The following is a 17,455-nucleotide window of genomic DNA, read 5'->3' as shown; positions in this document are numbered from 1 at the left end:
GTCTTACAACATAAAATTATTTGGCAAAATGAACGAAATGCAACCGAAGGAACAAATTTGTAATTATTTCTATAATTTTTTTATTTAAAAAAATAATTCAAGAGACAAAACCCTATAAGTATCATAGTTTAGAAAGTGAAAATACTATTTATCCTTTATTTAATTCAAAAGGCTAAAGTAGTTTGAAATAATCCAAATAGAACCGCCCTAGTATCCAACACCATTCCCATTAGCATTATTGGACATAATTTAACCTAGAGTGACATCAATCAATTTTACTTTTATGTCAATGGTGAAGAAAAAGAAAAACCATGATGGATGTAAATTTCTATTGTTATTTTGATTACTACTCTAGGCTTCTGCCTATTGCTAAGGACACTAACATAAATAATAGGTGGTTAAGGAGCACACAATAGAACTTTAAACCTCAAATTTGAAAGAATGGGCAACAAAATTTATGACCACTTGTCATGTCTACACTATCAAAAGGTTCTTCAAAAAAAACATGTTGTATTATTTATATTATATCAGCACTTGTTATCCCATTATGCTTATGCTTTAATCTTTAAAACTGTAGTGGATTCACTTGTCAATATAATTATAGCAAAGAGTAATGGTATATGTTCACACAAAATGTGCACATATATTCACTTGCTCTTATAGCAAATGGAAACAAAAGAGCAAATCAACAAAAGACTTGTGAAAAAAACCAATTGAAGCAGAAGAAGAAAAGTTTTACATGTATATAAAACTTTGGGGTCTGATTTTGTAACAAGTAAGATTATAATAATGGAAAAAAGAATAAGAATGTTGCATGGATAGTACATTTTTTAGTAAAAGTTATAAGAGTACTTGTTAGTTTCTATTATGAGTTCATAAATGTCGACATTATAAGCTCATAAGTTTCACACACCCATATGACCCTTTTCAGTGCTTTCTGTTTCATTATAATTTGTGTTAGAAACAGACACTGTTTTTCTTTTATAGTGTTCTTGATTTGACTCAAGTGCCTACTGACTAAGAACTTCATAATTGGTTGCCTTGCTTTGTCACCACTCATAATTTTGCTATTAACTTTCTTCTTTTTTTTATAACTAATATATAACTGCAACTTGAACCAAAAAGATCAACTCTTTTCTTGTCCTATTAAGATAATGTAATAAGCTGTGTTTTTATCTTACCTGTTTTTAAGGCCAAAGGGTCATTTTAAGAGCAAGTATAAATTGCCCACATGGGGTTGTTTCATATAGAAGTGAAGTGTCTTAGAGGTGTGTGTTCTCTTTAAGCAATATTTTTTGGTCATGGAATATGAACAAGAGTCTTTAGTGGTAAAAGTGAGTGAAATCTATGAAAAGATTTCAAAATTAGAAAGTCTCAACCCATCTAACCAAGTGAATTTTCTCTTCACTCAACTTGTTCTATCATGTATTCCCACTTGTCCCATTGATGTTACCAAATTTTCCAATAGGGTAAAGGAAATGAGGTCTAAACTAATTACCCTTTGTGGGAAAGCTGAGGGACTTCTAGAGAGTCATTATTCTAGTCTTATAGGATCATATGAGAATCCACTTAAGCATATTAGTCTTTTTCCTTACTATTCCAATTACCTTAAACTCAGCCAATTAGAGTTCACTATGCTAAGCCAAAACTGTTCTCAACTCCCTAACAAAGTGGCCTTTGTGGGATCTGGTCCCCTTCCTCTTACCTCTATTGTCTTAGCTTCATATCACATGAAAACAACAACATTTCATAACTATGACATTGACTCAATGGCAAATTCCCAAGCTTGTGACTTGGTCTCATCAGATTCTGACTTGTCCAAAAGAATGTTCTTCCACACATCAGATATCATGAATGTCTCAGATGTGTTAAAGGAATATCAAGTAGTTTTCTTGGCAGCTCTAGTGGGAATGAACAAGGAGGAAAAAACTCGAGTTATCGATCATTTAGCTAAGAACATGGCACCGGGAGCTATTCTCCTTCTAAGGAGTGCACATGGAGCTAGAGTGTTCCTGTATCCTGTCATTGATCCTTGTGATCTTCAAGAATTTGAAGTTCTCTCAGTTTTTCATCCCACAGATGATGTTATCAATTCGATTATTGTTGCTCGTAAAAAATCCATGCCTTTAATCTCACTGAATCAAGGGCTTTGCTCTAGCAAATGCTATGAGATTCATGGTTTGAATACTCTAAACCATGGAAATTTGATTGAAGAACTTACCATTGATGAGAAGTGATACTAATCCATTGGCTAGTTTAAGAAGGCCTAATGTCAAACCTTATATTTAAAGCATAATAATTGAGCCACTCTCTTGGGCAACTCATAGTACTTTTTCTTTTCTTTCCTTTTCTTGTGTTGAGTTTCAATACTCAAGAGGATGTAGTTCCTTGTTACCATATATTATGAGCATGTTTAAAGTTATGAATATTTTATCATTTGTAGTTATTTTTCTTATTACTAATTTTCAGCTTACTATAATCACCACTAGACTAGCAAATTACATTCAGAAATTTTAGAAACATAACAGAATCTTTTAAGATAAATAGTACTAAAATTAGATGATTTTCCAAACAGAAAGAGATAGAATTGGTGTACCCTTCCATCTTACAATTAAGCATTTTCCATTCACATCAAGAGTGCAAGAATTTTCACAAGAAAACTTTTTGAGTATGAGCTTGGCTTGGTATAATGATGAAGAGCTGAGTTCAACATCTTTGAATCCATACCGAGTAAAAAACGCCTTCCATACATCAATTGTGACATGTCTGATCTTCCTTTGTTTTCCCTCAGATGCCACCATGTTTTTTATTCCTGTTCCAAAGTATAATGACTCACAAACCATCCTATTTTCATCTTCTCTTTTCATGAAATTCTCAAGGCAATCGAAATAGGCCCCATAAAAGAAAAGAGCTTCAATGAAACGGTTCACAAAAACTGGTGAGTTGTGGTTTGCTTCAATCTCAGTAACAACCATCACACATGGATTTAAGTTCCTTACTACTTTGACTAAAGACTCCAGTTGATCTGGCTCTGAAAGAAAGCTCCTAAGTAAATATGAAGAGTAGACAGCTACTGTTTCATCAGACTCTAACTCGAAAAGGTCTTCTTTTAGATGAGACATATCTGATACCATAACTATCTTGAAAGACAAAGGTATGTTAATGGTCTTGGCAAAACTCAACAACCTTTCACCTGTTTCCTCGATGAGATCTTTCGAAGTAGTCCCTATAGAAGTGATCCTTAGAAGCTCAAGTGGAGGAGATTCATGATTAGAAGAAGCAAGAGCTTGCATTAGGACAGTCCATTGTGAACCACTCCTTATTCCAAGATCAATTATGTGAATCTTCTTTGCTTCAATGACATTCTCAATAATGGCTTGAATTCCTGCAAAAATACACAGCTGAGAGAATGGAATCTCTTCATGCATAGCATGGTGTGTCGCATTTAAGCTCATCATCGCTTTATCTGGATTAAACTGCTGAAATGTCTGCAAACTCAACACCATGTGGCGTTCGGTTTCTTTGTCAATCCTTGCTCTGAGAGCTCTACAGAAATAGTAAACTACTCTTTCAATTGGATTTCCTGAAACAGAACATAACATCTCACACTGGTTGAGTAGTTTGCTTCCCCATTCGAACTGCTGAGATTCTACTCTCTCAGCACAAGAAAGGAGCAACTCAACAAGCTCTACATCTCTAATTTCTTCAATGGAAAGGCCATAGAAAGAAGATTCAAAAGGGTGGTTGAGCATCATAGAAGGAACATGATCAGCAGCAGCCTGTTGAGAATTGAAACACTGAATAAATCTTGTTCCACCAATCCTCAAAATGTCATCTGTTGACAATTTCTTCTCTTCATTGCTTGTTTTATCATAACTCGGTTCCTCCATAACTCTTTCTCCATTCATCTTCTTTACTCCACTACTATAGTTCCTTAATATCTCAAAAGAAGCTAATGAAATTGGATAATCTTTCTCCTTCTTGGATTCAACATTTGAAACCAAAGTTGGGATTTCATTAAACCTTGCAATCTCCTCCAAACATGTCTCAAGCGAAGGCGAATCTACAGTTACTCCAGTATCATTAAGTAACTCATAATCTGAAATTTGTTCTTCCTGCAGTTCCTTATGTTGATTCTTGGAGAAAAGAATTCCTTCATCTAAAAAATGATCATCTTGAACATATCTGAAATCAGAAGAAGAAAGGTAATTTTCATTATCTCTGTCTTCCCAAGTTTCTCCTTCATAAAAATCAACTTGGTACTTATTATTATTGAGTTCTTCCATACTCTCTCACACTTTTTATCTTAAAAAACAAGAACTTGATTTTGTTAAAGATGTATAATTATATGTACATGTCTTAAATATACATCCAATTAGGCAATTACAAGAAAATGTACAAATTTAGCCAAGTCTTTAAAATATTGCCTCAAGTGCAATAATTTTGATTGGGATGTTGATACAAACAATACAATACAAGCATAGTTTTTTATTATATGAGTGTAACCAATAGTTTATACTAGAATATCATATAATAATAATGCAATGCCTTAAGTTGAAATGATTTTATTGTAACTTATTAAACGATATCTTCAAAGAATGTTTAGTTCCATAATTGAAGACAAAAGTTCTTGTTCAATAAGTAACAAGGACAATGGGATAGACAATATGATTTATATATACATATATAAAATATATGAATAAGCTTTTTGTCTTGTAATGGTTTGTTTGTGTTTTTTGACTTTTACCAACTCTCTCATCTTATCTATTCTAGGTGATAATTACTATTATTGTAACTTGAATCAGATAATCAAAGATAAAATATATGTTGGTAAGGTAATATGTCAACTTTGAATGCTCTTATAACTTTTTGAACAAGTTCATATTGTTACAATATCAATGGAATCTCCAAACAGAAAGAGATAGAACTGGTGTACCCTTCCAACACAACACAAGGCATTTTCCATTCATCTCAAGAGTACAGTAAGTCCTACATGAGAATCTGTCAACAATGAGATTAGCTTGGTATATAGATGATGAACTCAATTCAAGCTCTTCCATTCCAAACCTCCCAAAGAAAGCTCTCCACACATCAATCTTAACATTTCTTATCTTTCTCTCTTCTCCTTCTGCAGCCACAATGTTTCTGATTGCCTGACAACAATAAGTTGCTTCAATCACCATCCGATTTGGCTCAGTTCTTTCCATGAAAAAGTCAATGCAATCAAATAGTGTGCCATAGAAGAAAAGGGCTTCAATGAAACGGTTAACAAAAAAAGGCGAGTTGTGGTTTGCTTCCATTTCGGTTACAACCATCACACATGGATCTAAGTTCCTTACCACTTTCATTAAAGATTCCATTTTATCAGGCTCTGGAAGCAAGCTCCTAAGTACATGTGAAGAGTAAACAGCTACTGCCTCATCAGAATCTAGCTCGAAAAGGTCTTGTTTAAGATCTGACATGTCTGATACCATCACTATCTTAAAAGACAAAGGTATATTAATGGTCTTGGCAAAACTCAACAATCTCTCTCCTGTTTCCTCAATTGCAGGTTTTGAAGTAGTTCCAATAGCAGTAATCTTGAGAAGCTCAAGTTGAGATTCATGACAAGATGAAGCAAGAGCTTGCATCAGGATAGTCCATTGTGAACCGCTCCTTATTCCAAGGTCGATTATGTGAATCTTCTTCGCTTCCTTGACATTCTCGATAATGGCTTGAATTCCTGCAAAGATAGAAAGCTGACAAAATGGAATGTCCTGGTGAATTGCATGGTAAGTGGCGGTTATAGTCACCATCGCTTCATCCAGATTAAACTGCTGAAATGTCTGCTGAATTGACTGCAAACTCAACACTATGTGTCGTCCGGTTTCTCTATCAATCCTTTCTCTAAGAGCTTGACAGAAATAGTAAACCACTCTTTGAACTGGATTTCCTGTTGCAGAACATAACAGCTCACAATGGCTAAGCAATTTGCTCCCTCGTTCGAACTGTTGACATTCTACTTTCTGAGCAGATGAAAGAAGAAACTCCACAAGCTCAACATCTTTAGTATCTTCAATGGAAAGGCCATAGAAGGATGATTCAAAAGGGTGTCTGAGCATCATGAAAGGAGCTTGATCAGCAGCATGATGAGAATCGAAACATTGAATGAATCTTGTTCCAGCAATTCTCAAAATGTCATCTGTTGACAATTTCATCCCTTCATTGCTTGTTGTATCACAACTCGGTTCTTCCATAACACTATCTCGCTTCATCTTCTTTACTCCACTGCTATACTTCCTTAGGATCTCAAAAGCTGCTAATGAAATCGGACACTCTTTCTCCTTCTTGGATTCAACATCTGAATCCACATCTGGGATTTCAGTAATCCTGCTATCTCCTCCAAACATGTCTATAGTGACAGCAATCTGTTTGAAAATAGTTTTATCAAATGATGTTTGAGTGAATTGAAAATCAACACCAAAGCTAACTTCTTAAACTATATAAGAATAAAGAAATGAAAAGCACATAGGAAAATTCCTTACCTTATTGACTTGGTCAGAAAGTAATTCAAGATGATTTCTCATCTGATGCACATTTATGCTGTTATAACCAATTATAATCCTTGGTTTTTTACCATGAAGGTGACCAATAGTTTGATTATAATATTACATTCCATAACAGTATTTTAGGTACATTCAACAGCTTTGTCACTTAGTCTTAGTTACTATCACCACATTTTTTGTACTTTGCAGTGTCCTACTCACTCACTACACCTTTTACAGTGTTCGGCTTTGTACACCTTAAAAACAAAAACAAACTACTCTTTAGGTGAGAGCAAACTTTTTAGTTTCTAACAACAGGCCAAGGTGTGTCATTATTCTACATAGTACACAGTTTTTTTGTCTTCTTGGTTTCTCATTCTCTAACTGTTTCATCATCATTTTTAAGTGCTAATTATTATATAAAAATGATGAATAAATAAAAGGAAAAAACCCCATCATATAACAAACTTTCAAGAGCAGTATCTATTGGTAACTATGATCATTACAAAACTGATTAAATGATGATCAAGCAGACATTGTAACATGAAATTAGGAATCTAGAGCTAATATCTGTTGGTAACTACGATCATTACACAATAACCTTGGAGCAGAATCTATCAATTCGAAAGCTCTATAACCTTTTAAACTAGTTTATATTGTTACATCGATGGAATCTCCAAACAGAAAGAGATTGAACTGGTGTACCTTTCCAACCCATCATTAGACATTTTCCATTAATTTCAAGATTACAGTGAGTCCCACTTGGGAATCTGTCAGCAATGAGATTAGCTTGGTATATAGACGAAGGACTCAACTCGAGTTCTTCCATTCCAAACCTGGCAAAGAAAGCTCTCCATACATCAATCTTTACAATTCTTATCTTCCTCTCCTCTCCCTCAGTGGCCACAATGTTTCTGATAGCCTCAAAACAATAAGTTGCTTCAAACAGCATTCGATTAGGATCATTCCTTTCCATACAAGTTTCAAAGCAATCAAACATTGTGCCATAGAAGAAAAGGGCTTCAACAAATCGGTTAACAAAAACTGGCGAGTTATGGTTACCTTCCATTTCAATTAAAACCATCACACATGGATTTAAGTTCCTTACCACTTTCATTAAATGCTCCAATTGATCTGGCTCTGAAAGAAAGATCCTAAGTGAATATGAAGAGTAGACAGCTACTGTTTCATTACAATCTAGCTCGAAAAGGTCTTCTTTAAGATGGGACATGTCTGGTACCATCACTATCTTAAAAGACAAAGGTATATTCATTGTCTTGGCGAAACTCAACAACCTCTCTCCTGTTTCCTCAATTGCAGATCTTGCAGAAGTTCCCACAGCAGTAATCTTGAGAAGCTCGAGTTGAGATTCATGACAAGAAGAAGCAAGAGCTTGCATTAGGACAGTCCAGTGTGAACCGCTCCTTATTCCTAGATCAATTATGTGAACCTTCTTCGCTTTCCTGACATTCTCAATAATGGCTTGGATTCCTGCAAAAATAGCCAGCTGACAGAACGGAATATTCTGGTGATAGGCATGGAGAGAGGGATTTAGAGTCATGAGCGCCTTATCAATATCAAACCGCTCAACGGTCAGCTGAACAGTCTTCAAACTTAACACTATAAGTCGTCCGGTTTCTTTGTCAATCCTTTCTCTAAGAGCTTGACATAAATAGTAAACCACTCTTTGAACTGGATTCCCTGTTGCAGAACATAACAGCTCACATTGGCCGAGCAATTTGCTCCCAAGTTCAAACTTTTTACAGTCTACTCTCGCAGCACAAGAAAGAAGCAACTCCACAAGCTCAACGTTTTTAGTTTCTTCTATGGAAAGACCATAAAAAGATGATTCAAAAGGGTGCCTGAGCATCATGGAAGGAGCATTGTCAGCAGCATGCTGGGAATCAAAACATCGAATAAATTTTGTTCCTGCAATTCTCAAAATGTCATCTGTTGACAATTTCATCCCTACATTGCTAGCTGTATTACCATAACTTGGTTCCTCCATAACTCTCTCTCTCTTCTTCATCTTCTTTACTACACTACTACTACTGCCCCTTAAGATCTCAGAAGAAGTTAAGGAAATGGAACATTGTTTCTTCTTCTTCTTCTTCTTCTTGGATTCAACATCTGAAACCACAACTGGGATTTCTCCAAACATGTCTCAAGTGACAACAGCAACACTGTTTAAAAGCAAAATAGTTTTATAAACTTCATTATATGCTTAAAATGGTGTTTAAGGAAATGAACAATTGACATCAAATCTAGCTACTTAAAATATAAGAAAGAAGAATTGAAAAGCACATAGAAAAATTTGTTACCTTGATTGACTTGGTGAGAAAGTAAGCAGAGACAGAGAGGCTCTCTAATGCATATGATCATGTTGTTATATAACTGATACAATCCTTGTTTTTTACTATAAGAGTGGCCAATAGTTTGATTACTATATTATATTATATAATGTAAAGCCTTAAGTTGAAATTGATGTTTTGGAGGAGTGTTCAAACGATTTCTCCAAAGAATTATTTTTTGTCCAATAAAAGAAAACAAGAGCTTTAGTTCAGTCAACAACTATAAAATAAACTCTGTATAATTCTTTAGTAAGAAAGAAGGTATAAAGACTAAAATTTCTCTAACTTCATGTACAATACGCGTTTTGACAGAAAAGAAAGCCACAGCTTTTTTCTTTCATATACTTACATATAAAAATATATACTATACAGGGTACCACTATAGTATTATTTTATAGGAAGAAATATTATACAGTGGTGGACCTAGGATTGAATTTTAGGGTGGACGTAGTTAGACATTTAATATAATTCAAAACAATAAATAACTAGTTAAATTTAAGTGGAATGATGGTTTAGCAACATCCTCCTATTCTAGTAGTCATAAGTTTGATTCTAGTTTGAACCTTATACTTCATTTGTTTTTTTAAATAAATAAAATGTAGATACACATAGAAGAAAAAAAAAAAAAAAAAAAAAAAAAGCAAGGAAATTCAAAACATGGTCTATCTGAATTTAAAGCATCTTAACCAATTGTTTTATTTAACTACTATGTATATATGAAAGTAACAATTGTATATTAATATATTTTCAAATCTCAAGGTAGGCTTTAGCTCTCTCTCAACACCCTTAGGTCCGCCTATAATTTATGTAGTTTTAGTTTAAGATGTCGAAATCATGATTCAAACAGTTTATTCTACGCGTGTATAAGTATTAAAACAAGTGTCCTGCAATTAGTTGTTTGAATCATAATTTCAGTATTTTAAATTATTCGGGATTTTTTGAAAATTTATTAAGAAAATACTAAAAATAGGTGATAGTGACAAAAGACAATCACTATCCCCACAGTTTTTTCTATTATTTGTATATGTATATATATATATATATATATATATATATACTAGTTTGAAGTTACGTGCCAAGGCACGTAAATATTAGTTTTATTTAGAGTTTAGTTCTTTGTTGTTTTATTTAGATTGTATCTAAATGTATGATCATGCGAATGATTTGTTTTATGAAAGTAATATGTGTGCTATCATATTTGGTTAGTAAAATATAATTAGGTATATTTAAGTCATAACAAAATAATACTTATTATTTACTTATAGAGAATTTAGAGGAACAAGATATAAGTTTTGCAAAATTTAAAACAAACATTATGTAACTAAAATTAAAGAAAATGTTCGATCTTAAAATAGAAGGAAAAATTATTAAAAAAATGTTAATAAATGGAATGTTATTTGAAAAACTAAAAAAAGTATAGTGAAACTTCTTCCTACTCTTCCATTGGTTCAGCTGAATGGTGTATTAATTGTACTTTGAACTCATAGTAAAATGCTTATCTTCTGCACTAATTCCCTTATCTTCATTCTTTCTTTTCCACTCGAGTAATACTTTATTACTTGCCTCGTTGTATTTTTTACCAGAAAGAGATTCCCTTTTATGAAAGCACCCGGTGCCAATATAGCAAGGCCCTCCATTAGAGTCAAATCCTCGAAGATCAACCTTGGGATCATCATATACATGCATTGGTTTGGTCTTATGAAATCAAATTAAAGAAAAGGGTGCTCAAAATCTCTGGCTATGGGCAAATTTACCTCCATTATAAGTCTCAAGGAACCACTGTAAATATCATTCTCTATGAGGTTCTCAAATGCCGGTGGAAACTGAATATATGCAATCTCATGACCCTTTTCTTTATCCAAAAAGAAGCACATTGCATCTCTCACTGATTCTGAGTAGTTCGAATACATGTCACAATCCACGTTGAGAATTATCGGAGCATTGCTGATTTGGGCCGATAGTCTTATCTAGTAGGACACAGAAAGATTAGCTTTTAAGTCTAATGTTTCGCGGACTGTCATCTCACCATAGTGAAGATCATGTTTACTAATATAAGAAGAGATTCCACTAAAGAACCTACTATGTAGAAATAAATAAATATCAAGATGCATATATTGTACATAACAGTAAATTACAAAATTCAATTTATTAATAAGTCCTAAAATAGACATAATTCCACTAAAGAAGCTACTATGTAGAAGTGTAAAAAAAAAAAAAAAATCGAAACAGATAGAAGAAGATATTAATTGTCAACACGCTATTACAGCAGTTCTTCACTTTGAAACCATAATACCTAATTACCTTGTTTGATAGACCCTGTTTTTCTTTGTCATTATACTTGCTATTATATTGATGATCTGGAGTATACCATGAATCACAACCATTTTCGAAAATCTTGGGATTCCTGCCTAAGCTCGAAGTTCTCCAATTTAGAGTGTCGCCCTGCGAGAAGTCTCTTGTGTGTCTCACCCATGGAAATGCCTCTCTTGCAGACCCTTCATATTCTTCACTGCATAAATAACAGATAATATTTTCATGTTAGATAATTGATTATAGTTATATACATGTAAGAATACTAACATGAAGTGAAATAACTGAACCAATGACAATACAATGTAAGACAATTCAGAGAAACAAATTTTGGTTATTTCCTAGAAATGCAAACAGAAAGTTTTGGCAAATAATTTCATCATCTAAATAAAATCATGAAGCAAATCTAGGCAGGTGCAATGATATTTTCTTATAAAGAACTGTTATGCTTAACTACAAGAATCAACAAATAATACTGTGGTGCATCTCCCTTTCATCTTGCTTGTTGTACCACGAACCCCAGAAAAAAGGGAAAAAAAGAATAAATGAATAGATAAAAATCAACTTGAGCAATAACACTGTTTCAAAGTAATTCATCAGCCTCTTACTAACTTTTTACTTTAAACATCACACTTAAATTAAAATGAAGTGTGCACGCATGCACAATGAATGTAATCAATTTATGACTTTGCATTCATTCCAAAAGTTTCCATCACACAGTTAGAAAGAAGGGATCCCAAAAAGAGAACCACTAATCTAAAAAAGCAATTTCTGTTGTCTGTTGAAAAAGCATTAATTTTGTTCTGTACTGGTATTGAAGGTTGATTGAGGTACACAAAAGACCTAAAACAAGTGATAACAGTAAGCGAATCAAATTAATATTAATTTGTGCAAGAAAAGCTAAAGTGAACCATGCAATAAGAAGCATTCCAATCCAAGGTCTTTGGTTAGTGCATTAAATAGAAAGACAATAACATACATTAAAAAGAAAACAAAAACAAAGATCACAGGGGTGTATTCATTGTTCAAATAAAAAAAAGATCACTCGTTATGTAAACACAAATCTGTGAAAGAACATATAGCAAAAATGGTTGTGCATGTAGAATGAAAAGCAGCAGCATATCATATGAACAAACAAGCAGACAGAATAATTCTCATTCACCTGCAACTATTGGATGTGCTGCAAGTTCTTCCTTCAATCCAGCAGTTACCCATACCCATGTTATCTTCTCTTGGCCTGCAAGCACCAGATGAAAATCTCTGCATCCTATCAATAGTACTCATACTTGGCAATTTGTCAAAACCCAGGGGCTCCTCCAAACTTGACATGCTGGAGCGAAGATGAATTGACTGAAACAAACAAATAAAAGCAAATAATTAAGTTTATTGATAGTTGTTCAAAGATGGGCTAAAATTTCAAGTACTAAGATGCATTGCTGAAATGAAGTATAGACTACAATATTAAGGAAAATTTAGTCAAGTCGATAGTAGCACTTGATGACAGAAGGACAAACATAAAAGGGAAAAGGTGATAGATAATTCAAGCACACAATACAAACAATATAAAAATTTCTTTAAGAAATAAATGAAACAACAACAACAATAATCATGCATGCCCCCATGACACGAAAAAGTTATTAATTTTTCAAAAACAAAAAATACATTTTATTGATTACTTACTTCCACATGTAAAATATAACACCCTCATTATCATGAATACATGTTCAAGTTAAATGCCCCGAGAGGCTACTATGCACTTTGTGCTTCTTATTCTACTTATCCATCATTACTACAGCTCTGTCACCTTAACTAAATGCCTTAATTTGCATCAAAATCTAATGTATGGATCAAAATTAGCAAGTATTTTAAGCTCAATTTAAGCCAAATTAGAACATTTTTGAAATGTGAAGCAACCAGTTTATGCCATCTAACAAGACAACATTTTTCAATTTCTCAACCCAAATCCATATGTATATGTATATATATATATATAAATATTTATATGAATAAAATTCTTCTAATCCCAAATCCAAAAAGACATAAATATTGAAAATGTAATCAAATCCATGACAAAAAATCCATATTTTTATCAAATTGTCACCAAATTAAACATACCATATAGGAATCAAACCAAATTTGATGATCCAATCCAATAAAGGAACAATTTTTCATTTTTTACGATTATCATTTTCGTCATAATTAAGATAAGAGTGCATACCTTGAACGAAATAATTAGAAGAAGGCCAACCCCTAACAGTGGTGGTGGACATAGATTCCTCCTCAGTCAAAGGATTAGCAAGCTTCTCAACCAGCTGGGTCAGCCCACACTTACGGGATCGCGGGGGAGGGACCCAGTACGATGATCCAGGCCTGAAGGGGAGCGAATCGGGAGCGGATCGGCGCACGATAATACGGTGGATGCCGTCTTCGAGCTTGGTGAGAAGGTGATCGGAGGAAGAAGATGAGGAGTCGTTTATGTTGGTGAGATCGTTGTTGGGCTGAGAAGGCAAAAGCAAGCAAGCAGCACCACTAACACCAACACCACCCGGACCTGCGATTGGAATTTATGTTGTAGGGAGTGTTTAAAGGGTATATCAATTGATGTGGAATGGGTAAAAGATGTTTGGGATTGGGATTGGGATTGAGAGTGAGATTATGGCTTAGCTTTAGGCCATTTGAAAAGAATCGTGTGAAGAAGGGGATAGTTAACGAACGTTTAAAAAAAATGGTGGACGGTTCTTTTGGCGTTAAATTTAACAGAATATTCTTTTATTTGTAAAGTATATTCTGTTAAACCAAGAATTGCCGTTAGATAGGCACTTTTAATATATAAAGATATGACAAATCCACAGGCACAGGGCGATATTTTCAGTTGGTCAAACAGCTCTTTCTAGGGACATTTGTCATTTCTGTAATTCCTAATATTTTATTGCTCTTGATCTCATTCATTCATTAGTAAGCTTTTTGTTTTGTTATGGTCTTTGTTTGCATCGTTTGTCACTCTCATATCATCTTTTTTAGGTGCTAATTTTTATGTAAAAATAAATTAAAGAAAGAGAAAACAAACACATATACACACACATCATACAATAATTGTATTCTCAGTTGTTATGATGTGGTCTAATTATGGCAATTTAAGAACATAAATTGAAAAAATCAAATTGTACAAACTTTGATTAAATGATCATTATAATCAAGCAGATATTGGAAAATGAAATCAGAAATGTAGAGCTACTATCTAATGGTATCATTACACAATGAACATGGAGCTGAATTTATTATGTGAACTGTAAATGTAAATATATGTCAAATTTGAAAGCTCTGTAACATTTTGAACTGGTTTCTATTTGCTACATCATTAATGGAATCTCCAAACAGAAAGAGATTGAAGTGGTGTACCTTTCCAACCCATCATAAGGCATTTTCCATTCATTCCAAGAGTACAATAAGTCCCACTTGGGAATCTGTTGACAATGAGATTAGCTTGGTATATAGATGATGGACTCAGTTCAAGCTCTTCCATTCCAAACCTGGCAAAGAATGCTCTCCATACATCAATCTTCACATTTCTTATATTTCTTTCTTTTCCTTCAGTGGCCACAATGTTTCTGATTGCCTTAAAACAATAAGTTGCTTCAACCTCAGTTCGATTCGGTTCATTCCTCTTCATGAAAGATTCAAGGCAATCAAATAGTGTTCCATAAAAGAAAAGAGCTTCAATGAATCTGTTCACAAAGGCTGGTGAGTTATGGTTTGCTTCAACTTCAGTGATTACCATAACACATGGATTCAAGCTTTTGATCACTCTCATGAGTGACTCCAATTCAGCTGGCTGTGCTATCATTCCCCTCAATGCAAAAGAAGAGTAGACTGCGATTGTTTCATCGTTGTCCAATTCGAAACTATCTTCTTTGAGCTCAAACATGTTTGATACCATAATTATATTGAAAGAGAATGGTATTTTTAGAGTATTAGCAAAGTTGGTCAACCACTTACCAGTCTCCTCCATAACATGCTTTGAAGAGGTTGCAATGACTGTTATTTTGAAACTTTCAATGGGGAAGTACTCATGGCGAGTTGCTAGAGCTTGCATTAAGGCTATCCATTGAACACCATTCGCGATTCGAAAATCAATCACATGAACTTTCTTTGATTCAGAAACTTTCTCTATGATGGCTTGGATTCCTGCAAACTTTTCCACTTGAGAAAGAGGAAGTCCTTGGTGAAATGCAAGCTTAGGCTCATCTGGTACCATCATTGCCTTGTCTAGATCAAAAGATTCAAGGATTCTCCCCAAACCCTTTGATGTATTTCTTCCACTTTCTTTATCAATCTTCTCTCTAAGAGCTTCACAGAAATAGTATGCAGCCCTTTGAACTGGATTACCCGAATTCGAAGCCAAATCATCACAAAAATGGAGTAATCTGCAGGCACTATCATATTGTTGACACCCAATTTTCTCAGCAGAAGCTAGAAGCAACCCAACTAGCTCAACATCCTTGGTCTGTTCAAAGTTAAGGCCAGAGAAAGACCAATTGAAAGGATGGCTTACCGCCTGTTGCTTGGAATAGGACTGAATGAATCTTTCACCAGCAAACCTCAAAATCTCTTCAGTTGATAATATTCTGTGATCTGCAGCAGCAACATCAGCCACTTGATTAATATTATTATCATTACTTGGCTCAATGATTCTTTCCCCATTCAATCGTTTAAACCCCTTTTCATGATTGTTTAAGAGCTCAAAAGCTGCAAAAGAGAAAGGATACTCCTTCTTATCCCTCTTGCCTCCAACAACTGAGATCACAGTTGGGATATCATCACTAACCTCCTCTATGCATTTTTCAAAGGATTTTAAGACAGATTCATATTGAGGAATTTCATCAAACATGTCATAGACAGAAAATGATTGTTGTTGTTGTTGTTGTTGTTGTTGTTGTTGTTGTTGTTGAAGCTGCTGCTGTTCTGGTACCTGAGACTTGGATAAAATTAATCCTTGTTCAAAGTACTCATCTGGGTAATAACCATAATCTGGAGAAAATGAATGAATCCCAACTGGGTCATAATCATAACCCCATTGATCTTCAGCTCCATAAAGCTGAACTTTTTCCACAATTTTATTATCAGTGGAACAAAAGTTATCTTGAATGCCCCCAAAACTAAAATCCTCAGGGAAGAACATAGAATCATGCAATTCAAAATTGAAATCCATTCCTTTCTGGGTTCTCTTCTGTCTAATCAACTAAATAATTATTATGATAATAAAACAGATTATATATACACATAATATTTTATATGTATAAATTATAATAAACACATCAATGCAATTAGTGTGACAATGATAATGATGTTTTTGATGTTATCAAAGACAAAGATGGCCTGCTTTATGTTGTTTCAATAGTTTATTTATGTGAATCCAATTGGATTAAGATTGAGTATCAAACTATATTTTTTTAATTAGTAAATAAATTTGAATTTACTTAAATATTGAAGAGATTAATTATGTTGAACTTGTCAACCGATGTCACCAATGGGGATTCAGACAATAAATTGTTTTAAGAAGAGTGCAACGTGAAGCTGTTATTACAATCTCTTAATTACTTTTTATATCCGAAAATATATGTTGGAATTCTTTTTAAAATTTTTTTTTTATAACAGTATTTGTTATAGTTACAATATTATTCTTATAAATTTTTGAAAAATTTAAAATAATTTACCGTGTCGAAAATATGTTTAAAGTTTTTTAAACATGTGATAAATTGGAATATTAACAACTTTACTTCAGTTACGATGATGTTGTAACTATAACGAATACTGTCATGAAATATTATAAAAATGGTTAATTGCGGCAAAATCCTTAATACTTTCACTTTGCTTGCACTTAACTCCCAAAACTCAAATTTTGACGGTAAAATTCGCAAAACTAACAAACGGTTAACAATTTACCGTTTCCATCCATTTTAAGTGTTAAATGTCATATTGGACTGTGCATGTGTATATCTATATAGATACAGTGTACACATGGTACAATTTTATTGATCTACGTAAAAAATTATTTAAAAAAAACTATACTATTAGTGGTGCAGGATGAAGAAAAATATGGTAGAATTTGTATCCCGAAAATTACTTTAAAAAAACAAAAAATAAAATCAGTTACCGAACTTTCAAAAAATATTTTTATAATTTTGATTAAAAAAATAAAAAATTCACTTTTAAAATTGTTACCGAACCTTAAAAAAAATATGTATAATAATTAAGGAGGCGTTTGGTTGG

The 17,455-nt window shown here is 33.5% G+C and overlaps 6 protein-coding genes across 6 annotated transcripts; 1 reads left to right on the top strand and 5 right to left on the bottom strand.

Annotated features, from left to right (window-relative positions):
• The first annotated feature begins 1,148 nt into the window (after nucleotides 1-1,148).
• LOC115722005 (nicotianamine synthase) lies at nucleotides 1,149-2,444 on the top strand. Its single transcript, XM_030651121.2, has one exon. The coding sequence runs from the start codon at nucleotides 1,302-1,304 to the stop codon at nucleotides 2,235-2,237; it is 936 nt and encodes a 311-aa protein (XP_030506981.1). The 5' UTR covers nucleotides 1,149-1,301; the 3' UTR covers nucleotides 2,238-2,444.
• Nucleotides 2,445-2,465: 21 nt separating this feature from the next.
• LOC115722004 (DELLA protein RGL1-like) lies at nucleotides 2,466-4,286 on the bottom strand. Its single transcript, XM_030651120.2, has one exon. The coding sequence runs from the start codon at nucleotides 4,284-4,286 to the stop codon at nucleotides 2,556-2,558; it is 1,731 nt and encodes a 576-aa protein (XP_030506980.2). The 3' UTR covers nucleotides 2,466-2,555.
• A 515-nt stretch (nucleotides 4,287-4,801) lies between these two features.
• Nucleotides 4,802-6,835, bottom strand: LOC115723133 (DELLA protein RGL1-like). Its single transcript, XM_061104432.1, has one exon. It carries the CDS (start codon nucleotides 6,387-6,389, stop codon nucleotides 4,896-4,898), a length of 1,494 nt encoding a protein of 497 aa, XP_060960415.1. The 5' UTR covers nucleotides 6,390-6,835; the 3' UTR covers nucleotides 4,802-4,895.
• Nucleotides 6,836-6,961: 126 nt separating this feature from the next.
• Nucleotides 6,962-16,574, bottom strand: LOC115724160 (DELLA protein RGL1). The gene is made up of 2 exons (XM_030653624.2): nucleotides 14,585-16,574; nucleotides 6,962-8,707 (listed from the first exon to the last, which is right to left on the bottom strand). The coding sequence occupies exons 1-2, from the start codon at nucleotides 16,392-16,394 to the stop codon at nucleotides 8,601-8,603; spliced, it is 1,917 nt and encodes a 638-aa protein (XP_030509484.2). The 5' UTR covers nucleotides 16,395-16,574; the 3' UTR covers nucleotides 6,962-8,600.
• LOC115723500 (DELLA protein RGL1) lies at nucleotides 7,171-8,532 on the bottom strand. Its single transcript, XM_030652996.2, has one exon. The coding sequence runs from the start codon at nucleotides 8,530-8,532 to the stop codon at nucleotides 7,171-7,173; it is 1,362 nt and encodes a 453-aa protein (XP_030508856.2).
• LOC133031110 (cellulose synthase-like protein E6) lies at nucleotides 10,335-12,486 on the bottom strand. Its single transcript, XM_061104433.1, has 4 exons — nucleotides 12,348-12,486; nucleotides 11,177-11,384; nucleotides 10,630-10,842; nucleotides 10,335-10,537 (listed from the first exon to the last, which is right to left on the bottom strand). The coding sequence occupies exons 1-4, from the start codon at nucleotides 12,467-12,469 to the stop codon at nucleotides 10,340-10,342; spliced, it is 741 nt and encodes a 246-aa protein (XP_060960416.1). The 5' UTR covers nucleotides 12,470-12,486; the 3' UTR covers nucleotides 10,335-10,339.
• Nucleotides 16,575-17,455: the final 881 nt, after the last annotated feature.

The sequence above is a fragment of the Cannabis sativa genome, chromosome 9 (assembly GCF_029168945.1).
Source record: "Cannabis sativa cultivar Pink pepper isolate KNU-18-1 chromosome 9, ASM2916894v1, whole genome shotgun sequence".
Classification (NCBI taxonomy): Eukaryota; Viridiplantae; Streptophyta; class Magnoliopsida; order Rosales; family Cannabaceae; genus Cannabis; species Cannabis sativa.
Note: the sequence above shows the minus strand (reverse complement) of the source record. Positions and strands in the feature narration are given on the sequence as shown.

Coding starts and splice junctions, on each gene's coding strand:
- LOC115723500 (XM_030652996.2), bottom strand. CDS start 8,532: ATGGAGGAACCAAGTTATGGTAATACAGCTAGCAATGTAGGGATGAAA.
- LOC115722005 (XM_030651121.2), top strand. CDS start 1,302: ATGGAATATGAACAAGAGTCTTTAGTGGTAAAAGTGAGTGAAATCTAT.
- LOC115724160 (XM_030653624.2), bottom strand. CDS start 16,394: ATGGATTTCAATTTTGAATTGCATGATTCTATGTTCTTCCCTGAGGAT. Junction 8,708..14,584: donor CCTTATGATGGGTTGGAAAG/GTACACCACTTC, acceptor GCTTTTAAACAG/TGTTGCTGTTGTCACTTGAG.
- LOC115723133 (XM_061104432.1), bottom strand. CDS start 6,389: ATGTTTGGAGGAGATAGCAGGATTACTGAAATCCCAGATGTGGATTCA.
- LOC133031110 (XM_061104433.1), bottom strand. CDS start 12,469: ATGAGTACTATTGATAGGATGCAGAGATTTTCATCTGGTGCTTGCAGG. Junction 11,385..12,347: donor AGCACATCCAATAGTTGCAG/GTGAATGAGAAT, acceptor TTATTTATGCAG/TGAAGAATATGAAGGGTCTG. Junction 10,538..10,629: donor CCTTGAGACTTATAATGGAG/GTAAATTTGCCC, acceptor GATGATCCCAAG/GTTGATCTTCGAGGATTTGA.
- LOC115722004 (XM_030651120.2), bottom strand. CDS start 4,286: ATGGAAGAACTCAATAATAATAAGTACCAAGTTGATTTTTATGAAGGA.